This window comes from Pseudorca crassidens, chromosome 12 (genome assembly GCF_039906515.1).
Source record: "Pseudorca crassidens isolate mPseCra1 chromosome 12, mPseCra1.hap1, whole genome shotgun sequence".
NCBI classification, from domain to species: domain Eukaryota; kingdom Metazoa; phylum Chordata; class Mammalia; order Artiodactyla; family Delphinidae; genus Pseudorca; species Pseudorca crassidens.
The window spans coordinates 57,453,192-57,478,180 of record NC_090307.1 but is presented as its reverse complement, the minus strand read 5'-3'; the positions used below and the strand labels follow the sequence as shown (position 1 = coordinate 57,478,180).

General features: G+C 39.5%; 1 protein-coding gene across 2 annotated transcripts in view; it reads left to right on the top strand.

Moving 5' to 3' along the window:
- Positions 1-24,989, top strand: part of MYOM1 (myomesin 1) — a 142,543-nt gene that overhangs the window by 73,128 nt on the left and 44,426 nt on the right. Inside the window, exons 14-20 of one of the 2 annotated variants that reach the window (XM_067699592.1) lie at positions 985-1,109; positions 5,647-5,830; positions 6,303-6,477; positions 10,061-10,182; positions 11,361-11,648; positions 13,827-14,023; positions 24,338-24,464. In XM_067699592.1, coding sequence (XP_067555693.1) covers positions 985-1,109; positions 5,647-5,830; positions 6,303-6,477; positions 10,061-10,182; positions 11,361-11,648; positions 13,827-14,023; positions 24,338-24,464 — 1,218 coding nt within the window. The remainder of the gene's footprint in view (positions 1-984; positions 1,110-5,646; positions 5,831-6,302; positions 6,478-10,060; positions 10,183-11,360; positions 11,649-13,826; positions 14,024-24,337; positions 24,465-24,989) is intronic. The other variant, XM_067699591.1, reaches the window with a different exon arrangement.

Sequence of the window (24,989 nt, the reverse complement as noted above, 5' to 3'; positions counted from 1 at the left end):
TAAAACTTCACCCTACTTACGGGCCATCAAGTTTCATAGCAGTTTCATAGATGCTGACAAAAGGCATGAGACTCCCGGGTCAGAGAGAAAGGGCTCTGTTACCCACAGCTCAGCAGACAGCATGAGCTTCGTGTTTTCACTGGTCCCCCTGCTTCCCTGAGCCCCACAGGGCGATGTGGAGCCACACATGTGGACGCTGCCCATGCAGAGATCTGCGTCACAGCTGAGAAAGCTTGCCCTTAGGAAACCCCAGTCTTACAAGGGAGCTGCTCACCAACCTACTCAAAGTTTCTTGGAGAAAGACATTATCTTTACTATTCTGGTCAGAAACAACTCTCTGACCTAGAGGATATACTATTTCTATATTCCAAGGTTGTTTGCCACCCAAGCATACTTGAAAAGATATTCTGTCAAAAAGCTGATTTAAGATACGCAGAAGGGCTTCCCTGGTGGCGCAGTGGATAAGAATCCACCTGCCAGTGCAGGGGACACAGGTTTGAGCTGTGGTCTGGGAAGATCCCACATGCCGCAGAGCAACTAAGCCCGTGTGCCACAACTACTGAGCCTGTGCTCTAGAGCCTGCCAGCCACAACAAGAGAAGCCACCGCTATGAGAAGCCCACGCCCCACAATGAAAGTAGCCCCCGCTCACCACAACTAGAGAAAGCCTGCATGCAGCAACAAAGACCCAACGCAGCCAAAAATAAAATAAATTTATTAAAAAAAAGTAAGATGTGCAGAAAACATAACTTGTGTCATTGCTACTGTTTTTCAGGACTGTAAGGAAATTAAAATTGTCAAGCAAAGAAAGTAAAATTGTGGCTTTGAATGAATGAATGAATGAATGAAAGTTTTAGGAAGAATTTTAGAGACAAGGTACTTCTTTTTACTGTGGAGCAGTAATTAGCTCTTCCTCCCTCTGTGACTCTTGAGTGCCCTGGGCTTCCCAAGTGTGTGCCCCTCACTATTCCCTGTTGTTTTTCAGAGGGTATTGTTCCCGGGCCCCCCACAGACCTCTCTGTCATCGAGGCCACACAGAGCTACGTGGTGCTGAGCTGGAAGCCCCCCCGTCAGCGTGGCCATGAGGGCATCCTCTACTTTGTAGAAAAGGTAAGACTCTGGGATCGACATTATACCTCTTAACACTTCTTCAAGATTTCTTTAAGGAAGTAAAGATTAAATTTCTATTGTGTCCTGAAATTTTTAAACTCTTATAAACTGTAAACAATTTCTATAGAAAAATGTGTATCACACAGAACTTTGCCTTAAAGTTCAGGGGGTTTATGGATCCCTGAGTGTCACCCATAGACTCCTACAAGGTCCACAGACCCCAACTCATAACCCTTCTAAGAAGAGAAATGTTCCTGAAACTGTAGATTGCCTCTGTGACACTGTTTTCTCGACACTTTTTCTGTCTCCCTTGCCCTAGAAATGCCTTTTCATCTCTCTGCACTTGTCCTTCTGCAGGAAGGGTAGATGGGCGAGAGGAATAGAAGTTACAATACTTTCAAATGGCTGCGAGAGTGAAGACAGAAAGTCCTCACATGCTCCCTCGAGCTTGGCTGGCACTACTCTAAGTGCCGGTGGGAGGGTGGGGTCAGGGGTTACAATCAAGAAAGATACTGGCTAGTTCTTTCCCTCAAATATCTTACAATTATATTGTAGTTATCTTGGAGAGGGCAGCATACAATGAAGGCCTAAAATGGGTGAAATGATGAGAATTACATGTGAATCTATCCTATACCCATATTGGAGAGGAGTTCTAATAAGTATTTATGCTGAGAAAATGGAGAAAAGCAAGACCTGGACAAGACATTATCTGGGGGAGCTACCCCAGCTGCAAGTGCACAGGGGAGCACCTGCCAGGCAAGGCACAGGGCCCGGGGTGGGCGGAGGAAGTCCGCGCCTAAAGGGATCATTGGTACTGGAAAAGGGCATTTAAAGAGAATGTGCTGAAACTGAGGTTCCAAATCCATTGTTAAGAAGGTTTTGATTAGGATATAATTGAAAAAAATTAAAATAAGTTTATCTTATCTTGTCTGTAAGAACATTTTTATTGGCAGTTATGCACCACTTTTTAGAACAATGAATGAAACAACTGTTTGTACTTTTTTGTTATATTTTATTTTTATAAAATTCTGTGATAGCATGTTAAGGTATCATTTACATTTTGCTTTCATAGAAAAATCATAGAAAAGGTCATTTTTTTTTTGCAAAAATGTTATGGAGCTCAATTAATTTTCCTAAAGTCCTCTCTTTTACCTTTAATGCTACTCTGATCATTCAATTTCAGAACACCTATTAGATCACCTTCCCTGACAATTATTACAAGAGAATAGATATCATAGGAATATAGGCGTAGGCAAACATCTGCAAATTAGGTAACAACGTAAAAGCAATATTCGACTATCTTTATGGCCTTTTAATTATTTCTAATTAGCAGCTCTTGAGAAAATTATACTGGAGCTAAAAACACTAGGGTCTGTGGTTTCCTTTTATTAATTATTATACTTTTCTTTGATGAGGACATTTAACTCACATCTTTAGGAGCTTTCCTCACTTGCTTCTTATCCCTAACAAATCGGTAACAATAAGCGTATCATCTCTTCAACGTGTAATATGGACGTCTTCAAAGAAATTCTGATTTTACCAAAATAATACTAAAAATTTATATTTTTGTTAATTTCTATATTTTCTAGATATTAGCTTCAAATAAAATATAACTTGAGTAGCATTCTTGATTTAAAAATTTTTCCCTCAATTTTTTTTAATAGAGGACAAGACAAAGAGTGATAAACATTCATTTCCTGTGGTGTTTAATACACCCTCCCCAGTGAATCCTTTTGAAATGCTCCACATGAAGACGGTTCTGAATAAGCTCTGTGACAGTAATTACCATCTTTCTTAGAATAATGGCACAGTAAGAACCTACTACCGAGGCCTTTTCTTGAGATGAGTCAGCTTTTAGCTTCTGTTGAGCATCTCCTCTGGTCACATAAACACGAATTTCTCCACGAAAGTCTGTCACTTTTCCAGGCCTAAATACGTGAGCCAGGTTAAAATTTAAATGTTCTTCCAGCACTGCACCTGTTCGTATGGAACAGAAGGGACATTTATGAGTGCGGCATGGGTAAAGAGGCCTGTACAGGCACCACAGACAGACAAAAGGGCCAGGACATTGAGGTAGTAGGGGAGCAGCACACATCCAGAGACCTGGGGCACATTTACAGAGGAACTTCCAAATGCTAGACCATTCTCCTGAGCCAAGTCTCAGATTATCTCTGATGAACCACTTCTATCTAATACGTTGACCTTTCTTAAGGGAGATGTTCCCATGCTCTCGTCCTGTGGCGAGTTTCCATCCCCAGGATGTTCACGCCTACAGCAGTGCTGCCTCTTTGGTTACCCCTGGGCTTGCATTTCTTCATGGAACTCTTTACCTGGGATTTGCACATAAAGGACGAACTTGCCTGTCATGGTGACAGGCTTGCAACCAGTTATGCCATGTCTGTGAGCTCTGAAATGGTTGATACTGAGAGGAATTAGATAAATCGGGTCTCAGCACTCCCAACCCTTCCATCCTACTATGTTCTTTTCAGCCCCCCAATTTTTCCCCAGATGTCTTATGTTTTCAGCTCTTTCTCTCATTCCCCTATCAGAAGTCTGGTCATGTCAGAGGCAAGGATTGTATTACTTGGTAGCTCTGTTTCTATCAAAGGAATAAAAATAGCTAATGTTTACAAGGACCAGATACTGTTCTAAGCTCTGCATGTGTTAACTCACTTAATTCTTACTGTAATTCTATGAGGGAAATACTTTCATTTACATTATGTCTATTTTGTAGATGAGGAAACTGAAGCATAGATGGGGTATATAATTTGCCCAAGATCACACAACTAGGAAGAGACAGAGCTAGGATTTGAACCCTAGCAGTCTGGCTCAGGTCCATAGATCCAGCTCTTATACATTGCTGCCTTTCAACCTTCCCAAGCCTAAGTCTCCTCTGGAAAACCTCAGTAATCACACAATATTACCTCCACAGTACCTACTTCAGAGCACAGTTGAGGGGATTAAAGAGTTACAATGGGGTAAAGTTCTTAGCACACTGAAATGCAGCTACTATTTTTATTATGAAAGTGTAAATGACTGATAAATGTTTATGTGTTCCCTAAGAGAGAAAATGTCAAAATGAGTCAAAGCCATAAACTAAAGGATAAAAAGTCTGGGAGAATTCTGTCCGTCAGTGGGGAGCAGATTGACTGTTTGGGGGAATTTATCCTCTCTACTCTCCCACACACAACTGACACATTATCATAAAAGGCACTGCAAGGGACTTCAGAGGTTAGCTTGTCAAATTTGCTTATTTTACAGATGATGACACTAATGTGACTTTCCCAGGATCACATATCTCGTTGTTACCAAAGCTAGGACCAGAATCGGTGCCTCTGAGTTCTTTTCACCATACCGTATTGCCTCTCATTTCAAGTCAATGAAGATTACGCTGAGTGATGTACCAATAAACTTATTGTCCCCCAAATTTATCATTCTTGACAACTGGTCAGTCTATCACAAGGTTTGGATTTCCAGAAAAGTCTCTTAAAACTGTTCAGAAGTTCTGGAGCAAAGTCACTTCTGCTACCTTGGGCAGAGCTGAAAGTTATAATAGTAGGGAAAAAGGATTACTGAAGACTGCTGATAGTTTTCTTACTGTATTCTGTACCTAAGCTCAAATACACACCACATCCTTCTTTCAGGGATTTCAAAGTCACTGTAGATCAATTTAATTTCAAGGATAAAATATCTTTAAATTGGTTTTCCCCATTATTTATTCTAAAATATGGGCAAAAAAATAACATTTTCTTTATCTTACACTAACTTTATGCATTCAGAATTCAGAAACATTTATTAATTCAGAAACAAAAATTGTTGATTATCTACTATGTGCTAGATAACAATTCCAGGCTCTGGGGTATAGCAGTGAACAAGACAGCTCCCTGAACTTGTTTCACTGGAATTTACTTTCCAATGAAGGAGACAACAAATAAATAATTTAATTTCAAGTGTTGATAAGTGTTTTGGTGAAAAATAAAGCAGAGTAAGTAAGGGATACAGAGAGATAGGAAAGGAGCAAATAAAGCTTTCAGATTGGTAATGGAAGGAGGGTGATCAAGTGGGCCTTTCTGAGGAGATGGTATATGAGCACAGACCTGCATGATGTTATAAGACATTAAATAAAACACAATTAAAATAACACAGTTCATAATAACATAATGGAAATTTAAGTATAAGTATCTAACATAGCATATTAAATTTAATTACCTACCCTAAGAATTAGAAAAGTATCTGACCCCAAACTATCATCTAAATAAATTAAGGACTTTTGTAAGTGGACCAATGATCTTATTTAGTTAAAAAGGAAGGGAAGTATTAAAGCAGCATATTTGTTCAACAATACAGCCATATTTGATTTAGATAATCCTGTGTACTTCAGATGTTTCATACCCCATTTCCCCCAAATCTCTTTTGCAGTCCAGTTTGCATAACAGGTAGTAGTTTGTTGGCAGATAAACGAACTTCAAGATGCCTGGCTTAGAGTTCCAGTTTATTCTTTCTGTCCTTTCAATGGATTCCACTGTTCTGGCTACAGTGTGATGCAGGAACAGAAAACTGGCAGCAGGTGAACATGGAGCTCCCTGTGAAGTCTCCCCGCTTTGCTCTGTTTGACTTGACTGAGGGGAAATCCTACCGGTTCCGAGTCCGCTGCTCCAATTCAGCAGGAATTGGTGAGCCCTCCGAGGCAACGGAAGTGACCATGGTCGAGGACAAACTTGGTAAGTATAGAGTTTGCTTGAGCCACTGTAAACTTATTTAACTTCAATTCAAGAGAGGATTCCAAAGCAAGAATCTTATTGGAATATGTATATATTCAAAAGTAAAAATCATGACATCCTTTTTTCATATTATTAATGTAATTGATGACTGTACTTGACTGATATATTAAAAATTTTCATTATTATGAATTATTATGAAAAGTACACTTCTCCAGGAGTTTCAACAGTATTGCTAATGTATTTTTTTCTGGAAGGGGTTGGTATGTTCCTGGGTGTTTAGTTTCTCATTGTACTCCCAAACTAGCATATTTTTAAAAACTTTCTGCTTTAACAAATATATTATAAAAGAACTGTGTGTTTGACGTGACTACTAGTGTAAAATTTATATATGTGTGTGCATGTCTGTGCACATGTGATAAGAATGAATTTCTAAACCACATTGGGCTGGACCATCATTTCCCTCTTTTCTCAGACATCCCCAAGCCCCCGAGCAATATCATCCCAAGCAGAAATACAGACACATCAGTTGTCGTTATGTGGGAGGAATCCAAAGATGCTAAGGAGCTGGTCGGGTACTACATAGAGTCAAGTATTGTTGGCTCTGGCAAGTGGGAGCCCTGCAACAACAACCCCGTGAAGGGCACAAGGTAACCGCAATATGCAGGATGGGTGGGTGGGGGGAGTGGGGGTATGACACTGGAGCCACAGGGGCTGAGGAAAGGACCGCAGACATGGACCCAAAGAGCAGCACAAGCATCAAACACAGGGAGATTATTAAAAACATTATGCTCTGAATATCCAGATGAACTTAAAATTGAACATGTCTACAGCCATACATTTGAAAAAAGGATTACTAGTGATATTAAACACTTAGAAACACAATGCCAGCTATGATAAGAGATCATTTCATAGCTCTTTTCTGATTCTTTCCCTGTATGCTGTTTGTCCTTTTTAACCCTCTGTTCGTGTTTTAATACCCAGTGTGATACTAGATTTCAAGGATCTAATAGGCTCTAGCGAACGTAAATTAACCAGACATTTTATTTTATTTTTATTTATTACTTTTTTTTGGCCATGCTACGTGGCATGTGGGATCTTAGTTCCCTGACCAGGGATCAAACCTGTGCCCCCTGCATTGGAAGCACAGAGTCTTAACCACTGGACCACCAGGCAAGTCCCTTATTATTATTTTTTAAATTCAAGTATAATTGACCTACAACACTACGTTAGTTACAGGTGCACAACGTAGTGATTCAATATTTCTATACATTACAAAATTATCTCCACGATAAGTCTAATTACCATCTGCCAGCATTGCAAAGCTATTACAATATTATTGGCTATATTCCCTGTGCTATAATTTCATCCCCATGACTCATTTATTTTGTAGCTGGAAGTTTGTAACCCTTAATCCCCTGCACCTATTTCACTCACCCCTGACCCTGCTCCCCTCTGTCAAACAACTGTTTGTTCTCTATATCTATGAGTCTGTTTCTGTTTTGTTAACGTTTGTTCATTTGTTTTGTTTTTTAGATTCCACATAGAAGTGAAATGAAATCATATGGTATTTGTCTTTCTCTTTTTGACTTATTTCACTTAGCATAATACCCTCTAGGTTCATCCATGTTGCAAATGACAAGCCTTCGTTCTTTTTATGGCTGAGTAATGGTCCATTGTATATATATGCCACATCTTCTTTATCCATTCATCTATCAGTGGAAACTTAGGTTGCTTCCATATCTTGGCTATTGTAAATAATGCTGCAGTGAATATAGGGACACATGTATCTTTTTGAATTAGTGTTTCTGTTTTCTTCAGAAAAATACCCAGAAGTGGAATTGCTGGATGGTATGGTAGTTCTATTTTTAATTTTTTGAAGAACCACCATACTCTTTTCCGTAGTGTTTGTACCAATTTACATCCCACCAGCAGTGCATGAGCGTTCCCTTTCCTCCACATCCTTGCCACCGCTTGTTGTTTCTTGTCTTTTTGAGAATATACGTTCTGACAGGTGTGAGGTGATAGCTCATTGTGGTTTTGATTTGCATTTCCCTGATGGCTAATGATGTTGAGCATATTTTCATGTGCTTTTTGGCCATCTGTATGTCTTCTTTGGGAAAATATCTATTCAGATCCTCTGCCCATCTTTTAATTGGGTTGTTTGGGGGATTTTTGATGTTAAGTTTTATGAGGTTTTTTTTTTTGTATTTGGGATATTCACCCCTTATCAGATATATCATTTGCTTATGTCTTCTTCCATTCAGTAAGTGGCTTTTTCATTTTGTTGATAGTTTCCTTTACTGTACAAAAGCTTTTTCATTTGCTGTAGTCCCATTTGTTTCTTTTTGCTTTTGTTTCCCTTGCCTGAGGAGACAGAGCCAAAAAAATATTATAAGACCAATGTCAGAGAGCATATTGCCTATGCTATCTTCTAGGACTTTCATGGCCTCAGATCTTGCATTTAAGTCTAATCCATTTTGAGTTTATATTTGTATATGGTGTGAGAAAGTAGTCCAGTTTGATTCTTGTTCATGTAGCTGTCCAGTGTCATAAATTATGCAGGCATTTTAAATGAGCAGAAAAAAGTATCAACATTTTACAAATTTTGAACATCAATATGGTTAAATCCAGTGCTGAGGAGATATAAACACCAAAATAAAGACATTCAGAATACTTTACTGTCTCCTTGTGTCTGTTTCTAATGTGAGGAGGGTTATTTTTTCTTGCTTTTGAATATTTTATCAACCAGCTTTGCAAGTTGATGATGGATTCTGGCCTGCATCCAAATTCTGAGTCTCCTTTGATTTAGGACCAACCTCAGAGGAGACTCACCCCATCCCAATTGTCAAGCAGGCTTGTTAGGCAGCTTCTGACTTGGCCACTTCTATGTCCAAGGACCCCCAGAGGATGAGTCGTTCCTTTTGTAGAACAGGAGAGAATGAAGACAAACCAGCTAACGGGAGAAGGCAATATGTTTTGCAAGAGATTCATTTAGCCTGTTTGTGTACTTCACGTTTACTCTGAGTTCCCCACATTTTCTGGGGACTATTTAGAAATTTTCATGGAGGGTAAGGCAGAGTCTGCCTTTCCATAAATAGAATGGAGCTGCTCAAGGGCCGGCACCATTTTTTATTCATCTTTGTATCCTCAGTACCTGGCTCAGTGTCTGGAACACTGAAGTGCTTAATAAATGTTTACTGAACTGAGCTGGCCTACATTATGACTGCCCTTATTAAGTATTTCAACATGCTAATAGTGATAGAGTCATTAGCAGACCAGTTATTTCCTCTGCTTACAGTCCTTAGGATGCATTAGAATGTTACAGTGATTCATGAAACAGTTTTTCTTTATAGCCATAATAGCTATTAAAGAGTGGAGTTGTTTTATGTGTCAAACTGCCCATGGATTCGCACCTCATTATTGGACCCTTAAATGCAAATGACAATTCTGGAGTCAATTTCTCAAGTAATTATACCTTCCATGGCATGCAGGGAGGCAGTGAGTAGGCCTCTATGACTAAGGCAGCCAGTGCCTTACAGCTATAAGTATATCCCTGAAATAGTCATTAATCGTGTTATTAATACCACCTATTATTTATTAAATGCCTCCTATAGCCAGGTACTATATATACTTTTTGCTAAAGTTTTTAAATTTATTTTTAATTTTTTAACTAAAGTATAGTTGATTTACAATGTTTCAGGTATACAGCAAAGTGATTCTGTTTAATACATATTCTTTTCTGAATTCTTTTCTGTCATAGGTTATTACAAGATATTGAATATAGTTCCCTGTGCTATACAGTACAAATAGATAAACAAACGTTGTTTATCTATTTTATATATAGTAGTGTGTATCTGTTAATCCCAAATTCCTAATTTATCCCTCCCCGCCCTCCGGTGCTATATATACTTTATGGTCAGTCTTCACACAAAAATTACCATGTAGGCGTTATTATCTCCATTTTACTGATAAGCACACGTAGGCTCAAAAGGGTAGGTGTTTGTGCAGGGGATAACCAAGACTCCTCATCGTTTGACAGAGTGAATTTAGAAAATTGCCTGAGGTGCCTTCTTGTTTAATGTACATATGTTACCTGCATCTCTCTACGTCTTTTTCTTCCTTTTAAAAAATGAATCATTCTCATAAAGCCAGATCATTCCATTAAGCTAACAATCAACTTCCCTAACCTTCCTCCTGGGAAAGTTTTTTTAAAACTTTCTTTCCTTTCAGGTTTACTTGTCATGGACTGACTACCGGTCAGAGTTATATTTTCCGGGTCAGAGCAGTTAACGCAGCTGGACTTAGTGAATATTCACAAGATTCAGAAGCAATCGAAGTAAAAGCTGCTATTGGTAAGTTCTTAGAAAAATGAATTTTTCTAAGTTACAACGAAAGGTACCATCCTCTTCAGAAATTGTGTAAAACTTCTAGTATTGCCCGATGATTCCGTCCTCAGATGATCATTGTCTCTGACTCCAGGTGACCTCTAACCTTCCATAGCTCTCATTTTACAGATCTTCATCACTTATCCAGATTCTGTGCATCTGTAGCCTTTTCCTCTTCACCAGTCCGAGTTTCCTCAGATATTTCCCTTTGTGTGAATCTCCGTTCTAACTTCGTGCTCATCCGGGAGTATGAAGTGCCACCCGATTCCATGAGGTGGTGCATCACCCGTAACACAGAGCATCTCACACCTAAAAGCCGTTTCATCTGCGGCACAGCCTGGCTTGTTCTCAGTAACAGCACATTAACCTGCTTTTTATAAACTGCTAAAATTTGTGCGAGACGTGTGTGGTTGCTTGATATGTTTCATCTCTGCTGGCAAAGTAACCAACAGAATAAAACTAGTAATAAAATAATTATATGTATGTACAGTGATGTACCTTCCAATCTCAAGGTGGGAAAGGGACCCAGGTATTTCAGGGCAATTAAATTGAAATCTGTGATGTAGTAGCACATATTTAAAGAGAAAGATTATTTAATATCAGTTATCTTCAGTTAGCACCCCATATTACTTTTCAACATTCCTTAGAATATGTTTGTATTATAAGGACATAGTGAACATGCGTCTTTGAAGTTGGGAGGTACAGACCATTACTATATCAGTAAGGTACATAACTCTAATTGTTATATAATCAAGATCTTCAATGTTTGTCTCCTGTGCACTTTATGGTCCTTTTTTCCCCCATTCTGTTGAATAATGGAGCTCTCTCAAGAAATGTCTGAGAAGTGCTTGTTCTTATATTTACTTGGGTCCTGCAAATCAGAATGGTTTCTGTTCTGTCTGTGGTTTTTTTGTTCTCATTTCTTCTATTTTGAAAATATGGAAATGTTGAAATGCTTCCTTGGTGTAAGTTATGTGAAATGTATGCTTTCCATATTTCTTGCAAAGCCAAGTGATTTCCGTTAAACCGAGATTGCTTTTGTTCTGTTTGTGGTGCTAATGTTTTTCTCGTTTGTTCTATGAAGTAAGAGCACTCTGTACTGTGTCCTGGTTCAAAGTGTTTCTGTTGTTATCTGGCAATTGTAGGGGGAGGAGTGTCTCCAGCTGTGTGGCCTGAACTGAGTGATATACCAGGTGGACTAACAGACTCCAGGGGAGGCATGCATGACACCTCCCAGACAACTTTTAAGAAAGATGCTTTGCTTGGTAGCAAACTTAACAAACCTTCACTACCCAGTAGCTCTCACAACCTGGGCCAAACAGAAGTGAGTAAAGTAAGTGAAACAGTTCAGGAAGAGCTTTTCCCACCACTACAGAAAGCAGCTGTTAAGGGGAAAAGTAAGTCTGACCCTCTGAAAAAGAAGAAGGATCTAGGTGAGAGTTGAAACAGTAAAAGCATCCTGTCTGTTTCCATGAGTGTCCTCACCACTTGTTGTCCAGATCACCTTCTTCCATCTGTGTTCACTTCCATCAGTGTTCATTCTTAATTTTATGTTTTCAGTTATCCATTTGTAATACTTTTGTTTAATTAGTTGTGAAAGTAATTTTATAGGGGTTTGGCTTTGACACATAATTCATTGTGCTTAATGACAATAGAATATTTGAAGTAATTTGGCTATAGAGTCTCTTTGGTTTAACAAGCAGACACACCTTTGGCCTCATTTTGCTGAGAGAGTTAGATATGAGAGGGGAAGGATTTGATACTCATAGCCTATGGGAGGTCTTTCGAAATATCCGTGTTTGGTAATAAATGGATAGGAAAAATATGTCACAAAAAAGTAACATTTTATCAGGATCATAGTTATTAACTTCTGTTTTTCATCCTCAGGTTTTCAAATTACCTTCACATTTAATTCAAATAAACATAAGAAACAATATCTCTTTGAGTTGTCATGAAAAGTTTAACAGGGCATATAATCACATATTCTACTATATATGATCCACATTCCCAGAACTGATTTACTTAAGACTATTTATCAGTAAGGCTAATTACCTAATTAGAATTAGAATAGAAAGACTAATTATCAGTAATCAGAATTTTCTGATTAGGATATTTGGTATTTGTGGTTTATATATTCTAGGAGGCAATGTTTTTCTTATCAAATAAAAATGAAACGGTAAGCATATACTGGTAAATCATATCTTGCCTCTCCCCCATCCCCTATGTATATCCCATCCCTAACTTCTGTAACCTTCTCTACTTTTTTTTTTTTCTGCGCCACCAGGGAAGCCCTTCTCTACTTTTTTGACACCTTTATTTGCCTCTTCAACTCAAGATGAGATAGGGTATTCATTTGAGAGTTTATATTCAACATTGCTCTGAAACAGAGAGAGAGAGTAAGAAAGCTTTTCTTTAAAATGTAAAGAATGAAGGAGGTTGGTGTTGGGGTAAAGAGAGAAAAAACGTATTTTATTTTTTAAAATCTTTATTGTTCTGAGAATCTTTTTGAATAAGAATGAGATAGTTCCTTTATCTCTGATAATCCAAATAAATATTCAGAAAATTCTTTTTAATGTTATTGCACATCTAGTGGATTTCTTTCCACCACCCCACCCTCTCTTTCTTTATCAAAAAAACATAATTTCAGTAGTTGAGTGAAAGTTTCATCAACAAATCCACATAAATGAAGAAAGACTTTTAAAACAACATCCAAATATTTTTCTGATTAAGCACTAATAAACACAGTGGCAGCTGTGTAGTATTTTGTGCCATATGAATGATAATCCAGCATCAGGTTTAAAATAATGCAGCAAAAAGTATTATACTAAGAGAAAAATCACATGGCTGATTGTTCCTGTTTTTTAAAAAAGATTTTTAACATGGCATTTAGCTGAGCTCCAGTATATGATTTTTTTCTGTGTGGAGACAGAACCTATATAGTTGTAAGGTCTCACAAGGGTACATGTACCTGAGTGGTGAAATGCTAACTGTTTGGAAATATATAGAAATTCTTAATAAGCAAATCAAGGCAGAAATTGATATACATATGTCATTTTCCTCAGGGAGCAAATGAAAACAAAACCACATAAAGAAACAAAAATATCTTACTTTTTCATGCTATTGCTTTAGGAATGAAGAGGTAGCATGTACCTCTGTCCTAAAATTTAGAGTTGAGATATACAAAGTAGGATGAAAAATAATCAATAAAGATACATAAAGTATTGAAAAAAAGAAACAAAAATATATATCTTGGGAAAAATATTTCTTCTTATGGGGAACAGATCATTTTTCAGGATATCGTTAGTTATATTTTCAGGATATTGTTAGAAATACTAACATTTTGCTGTTAGTATCTCAAAACTTATTCCTCCTTGGGAGTGGAGGGGGCAGGTTCTTTTTATCTTTGGAATAATAATTGTGGTGCAGTTTTTACTGTGTGTCAGTTTTTTTCCTCACATACCAAATCGATGCTAAGTTACTTACTGGTGTCACGTTTTAGTTTTACACCACAGGACCTAGTGCCCTCATGCATGTCACCAATGAGACAGTTTGATGCAGGTAGAATCATAGAAGCATTTCTGTCCACTCATGAGCTCTTCATATTGCAACAGCGGCACCATCTCCACCGTATGATATCACTTGTCTTGAAAGTTTTCGTGACTCAATGGTTCTTGGATGGAAGCAACCAGATAAGACTGGAGGGGCTGAAATTACGGGCTATTATGTGAACTATCGAGAAGTAATTGACGGGGTACCAGGAAGATGGAGAGAAGCCAACATCAAAGCTGTCAGTGATGAGGCATATAAGGTAAGTGTGTGGCCTTCAGTAGTGCGGGGTGTCATATGTCTGTTGACACACCACATGCACACAATGCACACACATGCACATACATGCACATGCCCAGCACCTTGTCAATGATTCCTGTCATTTCTCCAGTGTCCTTTGCCTGCAGTGACATGACTTTTGTGACAAATATACAAAGATGAATAGAAATATTTTGGCTAACCAGGCAGTATGTGTATTTTCTGATTTATACACATAAACATAATTTCTTCAAATATTTAGTATGGAATATATACTTTTTATGAAAACTTACGTTTTTTACAAAAATTAACTCACAAAGTATCTGTAACAATATGCGACTAGTTTTAAGAGCCCCGGAATCCAAATGACTGGATTTTTAACTTTCAATGTCCAAATCACAAAGAATAAAGGGACATGGACCCGATGGCCAGACTCAGCTTGCCCTCTGCGAAGTGGCCCCTGTCATAGTGCTCTGATAGCCACAAAGGGGCACTTCACGTGTCCACCCACGAGTTTCCCTGCTACACGTGGGCCTTCACTGCTCGGCCCACCTCAGAGCACCTGAGGGGTCTCACTATTACCATAGCTACTGGCTCCCCTCTTTGCAGCATCGTCAGCTAGACCCAAGTCACCACCCCTCCCTCACAGAACCCCAAGCTGTGAGAGCAAGAGCAGGGTGAGGCCCGGGGAATGGTGCTTTCCCCAACTGAATGTCACATTCTTTTTTTTTTTTTTTTTTTTTTTGTGGTACACGGGCCTCTCACTATTGGGGCCTCTCCCGTCACGGAGCACAGGCTCCGGACGCGCAGGCTCAGCGGCCATGGCTCATGGGCCCAGCCGCTCCGTGGCATGTGGGACCTTCCCGGACCGGGGCACGAACCCGTGTCCCCTGCATCGGCAGGCGGACTCTCAACCACTGCGCCACCAGGGAAGCCCACATTCTTTTAACTTAACATCTAATATTTATGAAATATCACACGCATACTGAGAATACATAAAACAAAATTTTATTTCATTTATTTTTGCGGTACACGGGCCTCTCACTGTTGTGGCCTCTCCCGTTGCGGAGCACAGGCTCCGGACACGCAGCCCCAGCAGCCACGGCTCACAGGCCCAACCGCTTCGCGGCATGTGGAATCTTCCCCAACCTGCATCGGCAGGCGGACTCTCAACCACTGCGCCACCAGGGAAGCCCCAAAATTTTATTTTATTTTATTTTTTATTTTTTTTTCCAAAATTTTATTTTTAAGATTCTTCCATGTTGGTACAAGTAGCTCTGACTTTATTGCTGTGTATTCCATTATATGACCATCTCACAGTAGACCTTCCCATTCAATTATTGATTGACATGGGGCATTGTAAGCCATATCAAACAATTTAGCTATGAACATTTTTGTACATGCCTGCTGGCACATATGTGCACTAGTTTCTCTAGGTTATTACCCACAAGTGAAATTGCTAGGCCAGAGTCTTGTTTATCTCCAACTTCACCTCATAATTCTCTGCTGTTTTTCTGAAGAGTTTGAGAATTCCCAATGCTGCACATCCTTCCAGCACTTGGTGTGTTCACACTTTTCCTGTTTCGACAATCTGGGTGTCGAATGAGTCTGAACATCTTTTCCTGTGTTTATGGTCCATTTTGAAATCTGTCATAGCATGCCTAACAAGGTTTTTGCCCATTTTTCTAATGGGTTTTCTTATTGCCTTGTGAAGTTCTTTAAATATTTTGAGCATAAATCCTTGTTGGCTATGTAAGTTGCCTATATCGTCTCATTGGCTAGACTTTTCCTCTCCTTATGGTGAACTACACCTGTTTTCTTGTCAAATTTATTGTAGTCAGATTTACCAACATTTGCTTTGTCATTAGCGATTTCTGTGCCTTTTTTTTTTTTTAAGAAATGCCTTCTAGTTCAGGAATCCTGAAAGCCATGGCCCCAGCTGGGACCATGCTATATAGATTATATTCTAAAGGCTTTACAGTTTGCCACTTACGTTTAAGTTATTAATTCACCTATAAATGTTGTGTATGATGTGAAATAAGGGTCAAATTATTTTTCCCTTTATGGATACCCAGCTTCATGATAAAATCAGGTGTAGACTGGATCATGGATACAGATTTGTCTTGGCTTAAATCATACAGTAGGTAAAGTTTGTTAACTCAGCTGGTTCCATCAGTACCTCCATTTATTAAGCATTTTTAATGTTCAAAGGATTATTTATCGTTCATGGATTTTTTTTGAATTTTGTTTTATTTATTTTTTCATACAGCAGGTTCTTATTAGTTGACCATTTTATACATATTAGTGTATACATGTCAATCCCAGTCTCCCAGTTCATCCCACCCCCACCCCCACTGCTTCCTCCCTTGGTGTCCATACGTTTGTTCTCTACATCTGTGTCTCAATTTCTGCCCTGCAAACCGCTTCATCTTTACCATTTTTCTAGGTTCCACATATATGCGTTAATATGCGATATTTGTTTTTCTCTTTCTGACTTACTTCACTCTGTATGACAGTCTCTAGATTCAGCCATGTCTCTACAAATGACCCAATGTCATTCCTTTTTATGGCTGAGCAATAGTCCATTGTGTATATGTACCACATCTTCCTTATCCATTCGTCTGTTGATGGGCGTTTAGGTTGCTTCCATGATCTGGCTATTGTAAATAGTGCTGCAATGAACATTGGGGTGCATGTGTCTTTTTGAATTACGGTTTTCTCTGGGTATATGCCCAGTAGTGGGATTGCTGGGTCATGTGGTAATTCTATTTTTCGTTTTTTAAGGAACCTCCATACTGTTCTCCATAGTGGCTGTATCAATTTACATTCCCACCAACAGCGCAAGAGCGTTCCCTTTTCTCCACACCTTCTCCAGCATTTGTTGTGTGTAGATTTTCTGATGATGCCCATTCTAACTGGTGTGAGGTGATACCTCATTGTAGTTTTGATTTGCATTTCTCTAATAATTAGTGATGTTGAGCATCCTTTCATGTGCTTCTTGGCCATCTGTATGTCTTCTTTGGAGAAATGTCTATTTAGGTCTTCTGCCCACTTTTGGATTGGGTTGTTTGTTTTTTTAATATTGAGCCGCATGAGCTGTTTATAGATTTTGGAGATTAACCATTTGTCCGTTGATTCATTTGCAAATATTTTCTCCCATTCTGAGGGTTGTCTTTTCGTCTTGTTTGTAGTTTCCTTTGCTTTGCAAAAGCTTTTAAGTTTCATTAGGTCCCATTTGTTTATTTTTGTTTTTATTTCCATTACTCTAGGAGATGGATCAAAAAAGATCTTACTGTGATTTATGTCAAAAAGTGTTCTTCCTGTGTTTTCCTCTAAGAGTTTTATGGTGTCTGGTCTTACATTTAGGTCTTTAATCCATTTTGAGTTTATTTTTGTATATGGTGTTAGGGAGTGTTCTAATTTCATTCTGTTACATGTAGCTGTCCAGTTTTCCCAGCACCACTTATTGAAGAGACTGTCTCTTCTCCACTGTATATCCTTACCTCCTTTGTCATAGATTAGATGACCATAGGTGCATGGGTTTATCTCCAGGCTTTTCATCCTGTTCCATTGATCTATGTTTCTGTTTTTGTGCCAGTACCATATTTTCTTGATTACTGTAGCTTTGTAGTATAGTCTGAAGTCAGGGAGTCTGATTCCTCCAGCTCTGTTTTTTTCCCTCAAGACTGCTTTGGCTATTCGGGGTCTTTTGTGTTTCCATACAAATTTTAAGATTTTTTGTTCTAGTTCCGTAAAAAATGCCATTGGTGATTTGATAGGGATTGCATTGAATCTGTAGATTGCTTTGGGTAGTATAGTCATTTTCACACTATTGATTCTTCCAATCCAAGAATATGGTGTATCTCTCCATCTGTTGGTATCATCTTTAATTTCTTTCAACAGTGTCATATAGTTTTCTGCATACAGGTCTTTTGTCTCCCTAGGTAGACAAAAAAAATTCCTAGGGATTTTATTCTTTTTGTTGCAGTGGTAAATGGGAGTGTATCCTTAATTTCTCTTACAGATTTTTCATCATTAGGGTATAGGAATGCAAGACATTCCTGTGCATTAATTTTGTATCCTGCAACTTTACCAAATTCATTGATTAGCTCTAGTAGTTTTCTGGTGGCATCTTTAGGATTCTCTATGTATAGTATCATGTCATCTGCAAACAGTGACCGTTTTATTTCTTTTCCAATCTGTATTCCTTTTATTTCTTTTTCTTCTCTGATTGCCGTGGCTAGGACTTCCAAAACTGTGTTGAATAATAGTGGCGAGAGTGGACATCCTTGTCTTGTTCCTGATCTTAGAGGAAATGTTTTCAGTTTTGCACCACTGAGAATGATGTTTGCTGTGGGTTTGTCATATATGGCCTTTATTATGTTGAGGTAGGTTCCCTCTATGCCCACTTTCTGGAGAGTTTTTATCATAAATGGTTGTTGAATTTTGTCAAAACGTTTTTCTGCATCTATTGAGATGATCATATGGTTTTTATTCTTCAGTTTGTTAATATGGTGTATCACATTGATTGATTTGCATATGTTGAAGAATCCTTGCATCCCTGGGATAAATTCCACTTGATCATGGTGTATGATCCTTTTAATGTGTTGTTGGATTCTGTTTGCAAGTATTTTGTTGAGGGTTCTTGCATCTATATTCATCAGTGAATTTTCTGTAATTTTCTTTTTTTGTAGTATCTTTATCTGGTTTTGGTATCAGGGTGATGGTGGCCTCATAGAATGAGTTTGGGAGTGTTCCCTCCTCTGCAATTTTTTGGAAGAGTTTGAGAAGGATGGGTGTTAGCTCTTCTCTAAATGTTTGATAGAATTCACCTGTGAAGCCATCTGGTCCTGGACTTTTGTTTGTTGGAAAATCTTTTTTTTTTTTTTTTTGCGGTTCGCGGGCCTCTCACTGTTGTGGCCTCTCCCGTTGTGGAGCACAGACTCCGGACACGCAGACCCAGCAGCCATGGCTCACAGGCCTATCCGCTGTGTGGCATGTGGGATCTTCCTGGACCGGGGCACGAACCCGTGTCCCCTGAATTGACAGGTGGACTCTCAACCACTGCACCACCAGCGAAGCCCTGTTGGAAGATTTTTAATCACAGTTTCAATTTCATTACTTGTGATTGGTCTGTTCATATTTTCTGTTTCTTCCTGGTTCAGTCTTGGAATGTTATACCTTTCTAAGAATTTGTCCATTTCTTCCAGGTTGTCTATTTTATTGGCATAGAGTTGCTTGTAGTAGTCTCTTAGGATGCTTTGTATTTCTGCGGTGTCTGTTGTAACTTCTCCTTTTTCATTTCTAATTTTATTGGTTTGAGTCCTCTCCCTCTTTTTCTTGATGCATCTGGCTAGTGGTTTATCAATTTTGTTTATCTTCTCAAAGAACCAGCTTTTAGTTTTATTGAGCTTTGCTCTTGTTTTCTTTGTTTCTATTTCATTTATTTCTGCTCTGATCTTTATGATTTCTTTCCTTCTCCTAACTTTTGGTTTTGTTTGTTCTTCTTTCTCTAGTTCCTTTAGGTGTAAGGTTAGATTGTTTATTTGAGATTTTTCTTGTTTCTTGAGTAGGCTTGTATAGCTATAAACTTCCCTCTTAGAACTGCTTTTGCTGAATCTCATAGGTTTTGGATCATTGTGTTTTCATTATCATTTGTCTCTAGGTATTTTTTGATTTCCTCTTTGATTTCTTCAGTGATCTCTTGGTTATTTAGTTAAAGACTGTTTAGGCTCCATGTGTCCATGTTTTTTTTCCCTGTAATTGAATTCTAATCTCATAGCGCTGTGGTCAAAAAAGATGCTTGATATGATTTCAGTTTTCTTAAATTTACTGAGGCTTGATTTGTAACCCAAATGTGATCCATCCTGGAGAATGTTCTGTGCACACTTGAGAAGAAAGTATAATCTGCTGTTTTTGGATGGAATGTCCTATAAATGTCAATTAAATCTATCTGGTCTATTGTGTCATTTAAAGCTCGTGTTTCCTTATTAATTTTCATTTTGGATGATCTGTCCATTGGTGTAAGTGAGGTGTTAAAGTCCCCCACTATTACTGTATTAGTGTCAATTTCCTCTTTTTTTTTTTTTTTTTTTTGCGGTACGCAGGCCTCTCACTGATGCGGCCTCTCCCGTTGCAGAGCACAGGCTCCGGACGCGCAGGCTCAGAGGCCACGGCTCATGGGCCCAGCCGCTCTGCAGCATGTGGGATCTTCCTGGGCCGGGGCACGAACCTGCGTCCCTGCATTGGCAGGCAGATTCTTAACCACTGCGCCACCAGGGAAGCCCAGTTTCCTCTTTTGTAGCTGTTAGCAGTTGTCTTATGTATTGAGGTGCTCCTGTGTTGGGTGCATATATATTTATAATTGTTATATCTTCTTCTTGAATTGATTCCTTGATCATTATGTAGTGTCCTTCCTTGTCTCTTGTAACATTCTTTATTTTAAAGTCTATTTTATCTGATATGAGCATTGCTACTCCAGCTTTCTTTTGATTTCCATTTTCATGGAATATCTTTTTCCATTCCCTCACTTTTAGTCTGAATGTGTCCCTAGGTCTGAAGTGGGTCTCTTGTAGACAGCATATGTATGGGTCTTGTTTTTGTTTCCATTCAGCAAGCCTGTGTCTTTTGGTTGGAGCATTTAATCCATTCACGTTTAAGGTAATTATCGATATGTATGTTCCTATTACAATTTTATTAATTGTTTTGGGTTTGTTTTTGCAGTTCCTTTTCTTCTCTTGTGTTTCCCACTTAGAGAAGTTCCTTTAGCATTTGTTGTAGAGCTGGTTTGGTGGTGCTGAATTCTCTTAGCTTTTGCTTGTCTGTAAAGCTTTTGATTTCTCCATCGAATCTGAATGAGATCCTTGCCGGGTAGAGTAATCTTGGTTGTAGGTTCGTCTCTTTCATCACTTTAAGTATATCATGTTACTCCTTTCTGACTTGTAGAGTTTCTGCTGAGAAATCAGCTGTTAACCTTATGGGAGTTCCCTTGTATGTTATTTGTTGTTTTTCCCTTGCTGCTTTCAATAATTTTTCTTTGTCTTTAATTTTTGCCAGTTTGATTACTATGTGTCTCGGCGTGTTTCTCCTTGGGTTTATCCTCTATGGGACTGTCTGCACTTCCTGGACTTGGTTGACTATTTCCTTTCCCATGTTATGGAAATTTTTGACTATAATCTCTTCAAATATTTTCTCGGGTCGTTTCTCTCTCTCTTCTCCTTCTGGGACCCCTATAATGCAAATGTTGTTTTGTTTAATGTTGTCCCAGAGGTCTCTTAGGCTGTCTTCATTTCTTTTCATTCTTTTTTCTTTATTCTGTTCCACAGCAGTGAATTCCACCATTCTGTGTTCCAGGTCACTTATCCGTTCTTCTGCCTCAGTTATTCTGCTATTGATTCCTTCTAGTGTACTTTTCATTTCAGTTATTGTGTTGTTCATCTCTGTTTGTTTGTTCTTTAATTCTTCTAGGTCTTAAACATTGCTTGCATCTTCTTGAACTTTGCCTCCATTCTTTTTACAAGGTCCTGGATCATCTTCACTATCATTATTCTGAATTCTTTTTCTGGAAGGTTGCCTATCTCCATTTCATTTAGTTGTTTTTCTGTGGTTTTATCTTGTTCCTTCATCTGGTGCATAGACCTCTGCCTTTTTCATCTTGTTTATCTTTCTGTGAATGTGGTTTTTGTTCCACAGGCTGCAGGATTGTAGTTCTTCTTGCTTCTGCTGTCTGCCCTCTGGTGGATGAGGCTATCTAAGAGGCTTGTGCAAGTTTCCTGATGGCCAGGACTGGTGGTGGGTAGAGCTGGCTGTTGCTTTGGTGGGCAGAGCTCAGTAAAACTTTAATCCACTTCTCTGCTGTTGGATGGGGCTGGGTTCCCTCCCTGTTGGTTGTTTGGCCTGAGGCTCCCAACACTGGAGCCTACCCAGGCTCTTTGGTGGGGCCAATGGCGGACTCTGGGAGGGCTTACACCAAGGAGTACATCCCAGAACTTCTGCTGCCAGTGTCCTTGTCCTCACGGTGACACATAGCCACACTCCGCCTATGCAGGAGACCCTCCAACTCTAGCAGGTAGGTCTGGTTCAGTCTCCTATGGGCTCACTGCTCCTTCCCCTGGGTCCCGATATGCACACTACTTTGTGTGTGCCCTCCAAGAGTGGAGTCTCTGTTTCCCCCAGTCTTGTCAAAGTCCTGCAGTCAAATCCTGCTAGCCTTCAAAGTCTGATTCTCTAGGAATTCCTCCTCCCGTTGCCGGACCCCCAGATTGGGAAGCCTGACGTGGGGCTCAGAACCTTCACTCCAGTGGGTGGACTTCTGTGGTATAAGTGTTCTCCAGTTTGTGAGTCACCCACCCAGCAGTTATGGGATTTGATTTTATTGTGATTGCGCCCCTCCTACCGTCTCACTGTGGCTTCTCCTTTGTCTTTGGATATGGGGTATGTTTTCGGTGAGTTCCAGTGTCTTCCTGTCGATGATTGTTCAGCAGTTAGTTGTCATTCTGGTGTTCTTGCAAGAGGGAGTGAGAGCACGTCCTTCTACTCATTGTCTCCTCTTTTAAAGCCTAGTTCATGGATTATTTTCACATTAATACATTCCATCATTTCTATTTTGCAAATGTTTTCACATTTATTATTTTACTACATATATTTACCCCACAACAACCCAGTTCATACTGAGGGATATAGAAAATATGAGATCACTCAGTAAAGAGCAGAAATATTACAAGAATTTGAGTATTTTGATTCCAAGATTAGAATTCATTTAATTTTCATCTGTACATGCATTCGTTTTCTGTTGCTGTGTAACAAACTACCACAAACTGTCCCTGTTTGTGGTATCACAGTTTCCTTGAGTCAGGAGTCTAGTCACGGCTTAGCTGGGTCTTCAGCTCAGGGTCTCACAAGGCTGCAACCAGGTTTCAGCTGGACTGTGTTCTCATCTGGAACTCGAGTTCCTCTTCTAAGCTCACTGTTGTTGGCAAAATTCAGTTCCTTGCAGCTGTAGGTCTGAGACCCTCAGCTCCTAGAGGCTGTCCTTCTCCAAATGTGAGTGGCTAAGCAGTTTGAAAAACAGTATTTGCTTCTTCAAGGCCATCATGACAGTGTTTCTCTTTAGGCAGGGCCCAAACCCCATTTTAAGAGTTTCTATCTGATTAAGCCAGTCCTTTGGAAAAACTCACTTTCCCTCCTGTGTGTTTCTCCTTTGCTCTTACACTACTTCACACTCACAACACTTCTTAGACACCAGCTGGGTGTCCTACAATTTAACTCAATTCTGACACTGTCTCCCTGAAGATAGACTCAGGTCTCACATGTAAAGGGTTCAGTCCCTCAAGAATAACCCTGCCCCCACTTCAGATGCCAGTTGAAAGTCCAGGATGTCACCTGTGCTTCTGACCAACAGACTACAAATCAATTTCCCACAACCTCCTCCTTGAGTTTGATTAATTCACTAGAGTGGCTCACAGAACTCAGAGAAACATTTTACTTACCAGATTATCAGTTTATTATAAAAGGTATAAATCAGGAACAGCCAGATAAAAGAGATTGATAGGTCAAGATATGGGGAATGGGCATGGAGCTTCCATCCTCTCTCCAGACCACCACTGTCCCAGCACCTCCATGTGTTCATCAACCTGGAAGCTGTCTGAACCCTGCTCTTTTGGGGTTTTATGGAGGCTTCATTACATGGACTCGCTTGATTAAATCATTGGCCATTGGTGATTGAACTCAATCTCCAGCCCATCTTCCCTCCCCGGAGGTCCAGAAGTCTGGGATGAGGCCAAAAGTTCCCAGCCTCTAATCACATGATTTGTTCCCTTGGCAACCAGTCCCTATCCTTAGGTGCTTTCCAAAAGTCACCTCATTAACACAACAAAAGATACTTTATAACTCTCATCACTTAGGAAATTCCAAGTGTTTTAGGAGCTCTGTGCCAGGAATGGGGACAAAAACCAAATATATATGTCTTATTATAAATCACAACATCATAGTCAGGTGTGCCCAGGATAATCTATCTCCCTTTTGATTAACTCAAAATCAACTGATTAGGGATCTTAATTACATCTGAAATATCCCTCCTCCTTTGCCATATGATATAATACAATCACAGGACTCATATTCCAATACCCCTGCCATGTTCTGTTGGCTAGAAGCAAGTCTCAGGTTTCACCCCAATGCAAGGGGAGATTACAAAAGGGTGTGACTCATTGGGGGGTCACCCTAGAGTATGTCCAACACAGGAGGTAAATAAATAAAACGTTGAACCACTAGAAAAACAAACCTGAAATGTTCACTATCCATGATATTGTCCATGTTGCAGATTAGCAACTTGAAGGAGAACATGGTATATCAGTTCCAAGTGGCAGCCATGAACATCGCTGGCTTGGGAGCACCCTCGGCAGTAAGCGCAAGCTTCAAATGTGAAGAGTGGACCATTGCTGTTCCAGGTAAACCGGGAAGACCATGTCTCAGCACTGAGGCTCAGAGTTTCTTCCAATGGAACCTACAACCTGGAACTAAATTTAAGTGGTACATATATACAGCTTCTAAGGGAGACAAATTCTCTCAGCCCCTTGTGTTTACGTTAAATATTTCTACAGTACTATGAAACAATAGGTACCAATATAAAACTGAGTATAAATTTCTTATATTCCAAATAAATCCTAGAGTCCCCATAGCTCAGCCTCTGCATGGAGTAGGATGGACGGAAGCACACAGTTTGAATGCCACTTGATTATTTAAAAGGAATTCTAATCTTTGCTTGTCTTCTTCAAGGCCATTAAAGGGCATCCAATTCACATCCGCCAGCAAAATTTCTTAAAATGTCCTCTGGCACTCCCAAGTTGTGCATTCTCCCACTGCTCTGGAGCATTTCATTTATCAGCCTCCCTCCCCTGTCTCCTCAGCCCCAGCCTCTGTGGCCTCCTTCCTGTGGTCTCCTCCTCCCTTGCTCCCAGCTCTTCACTGTACAT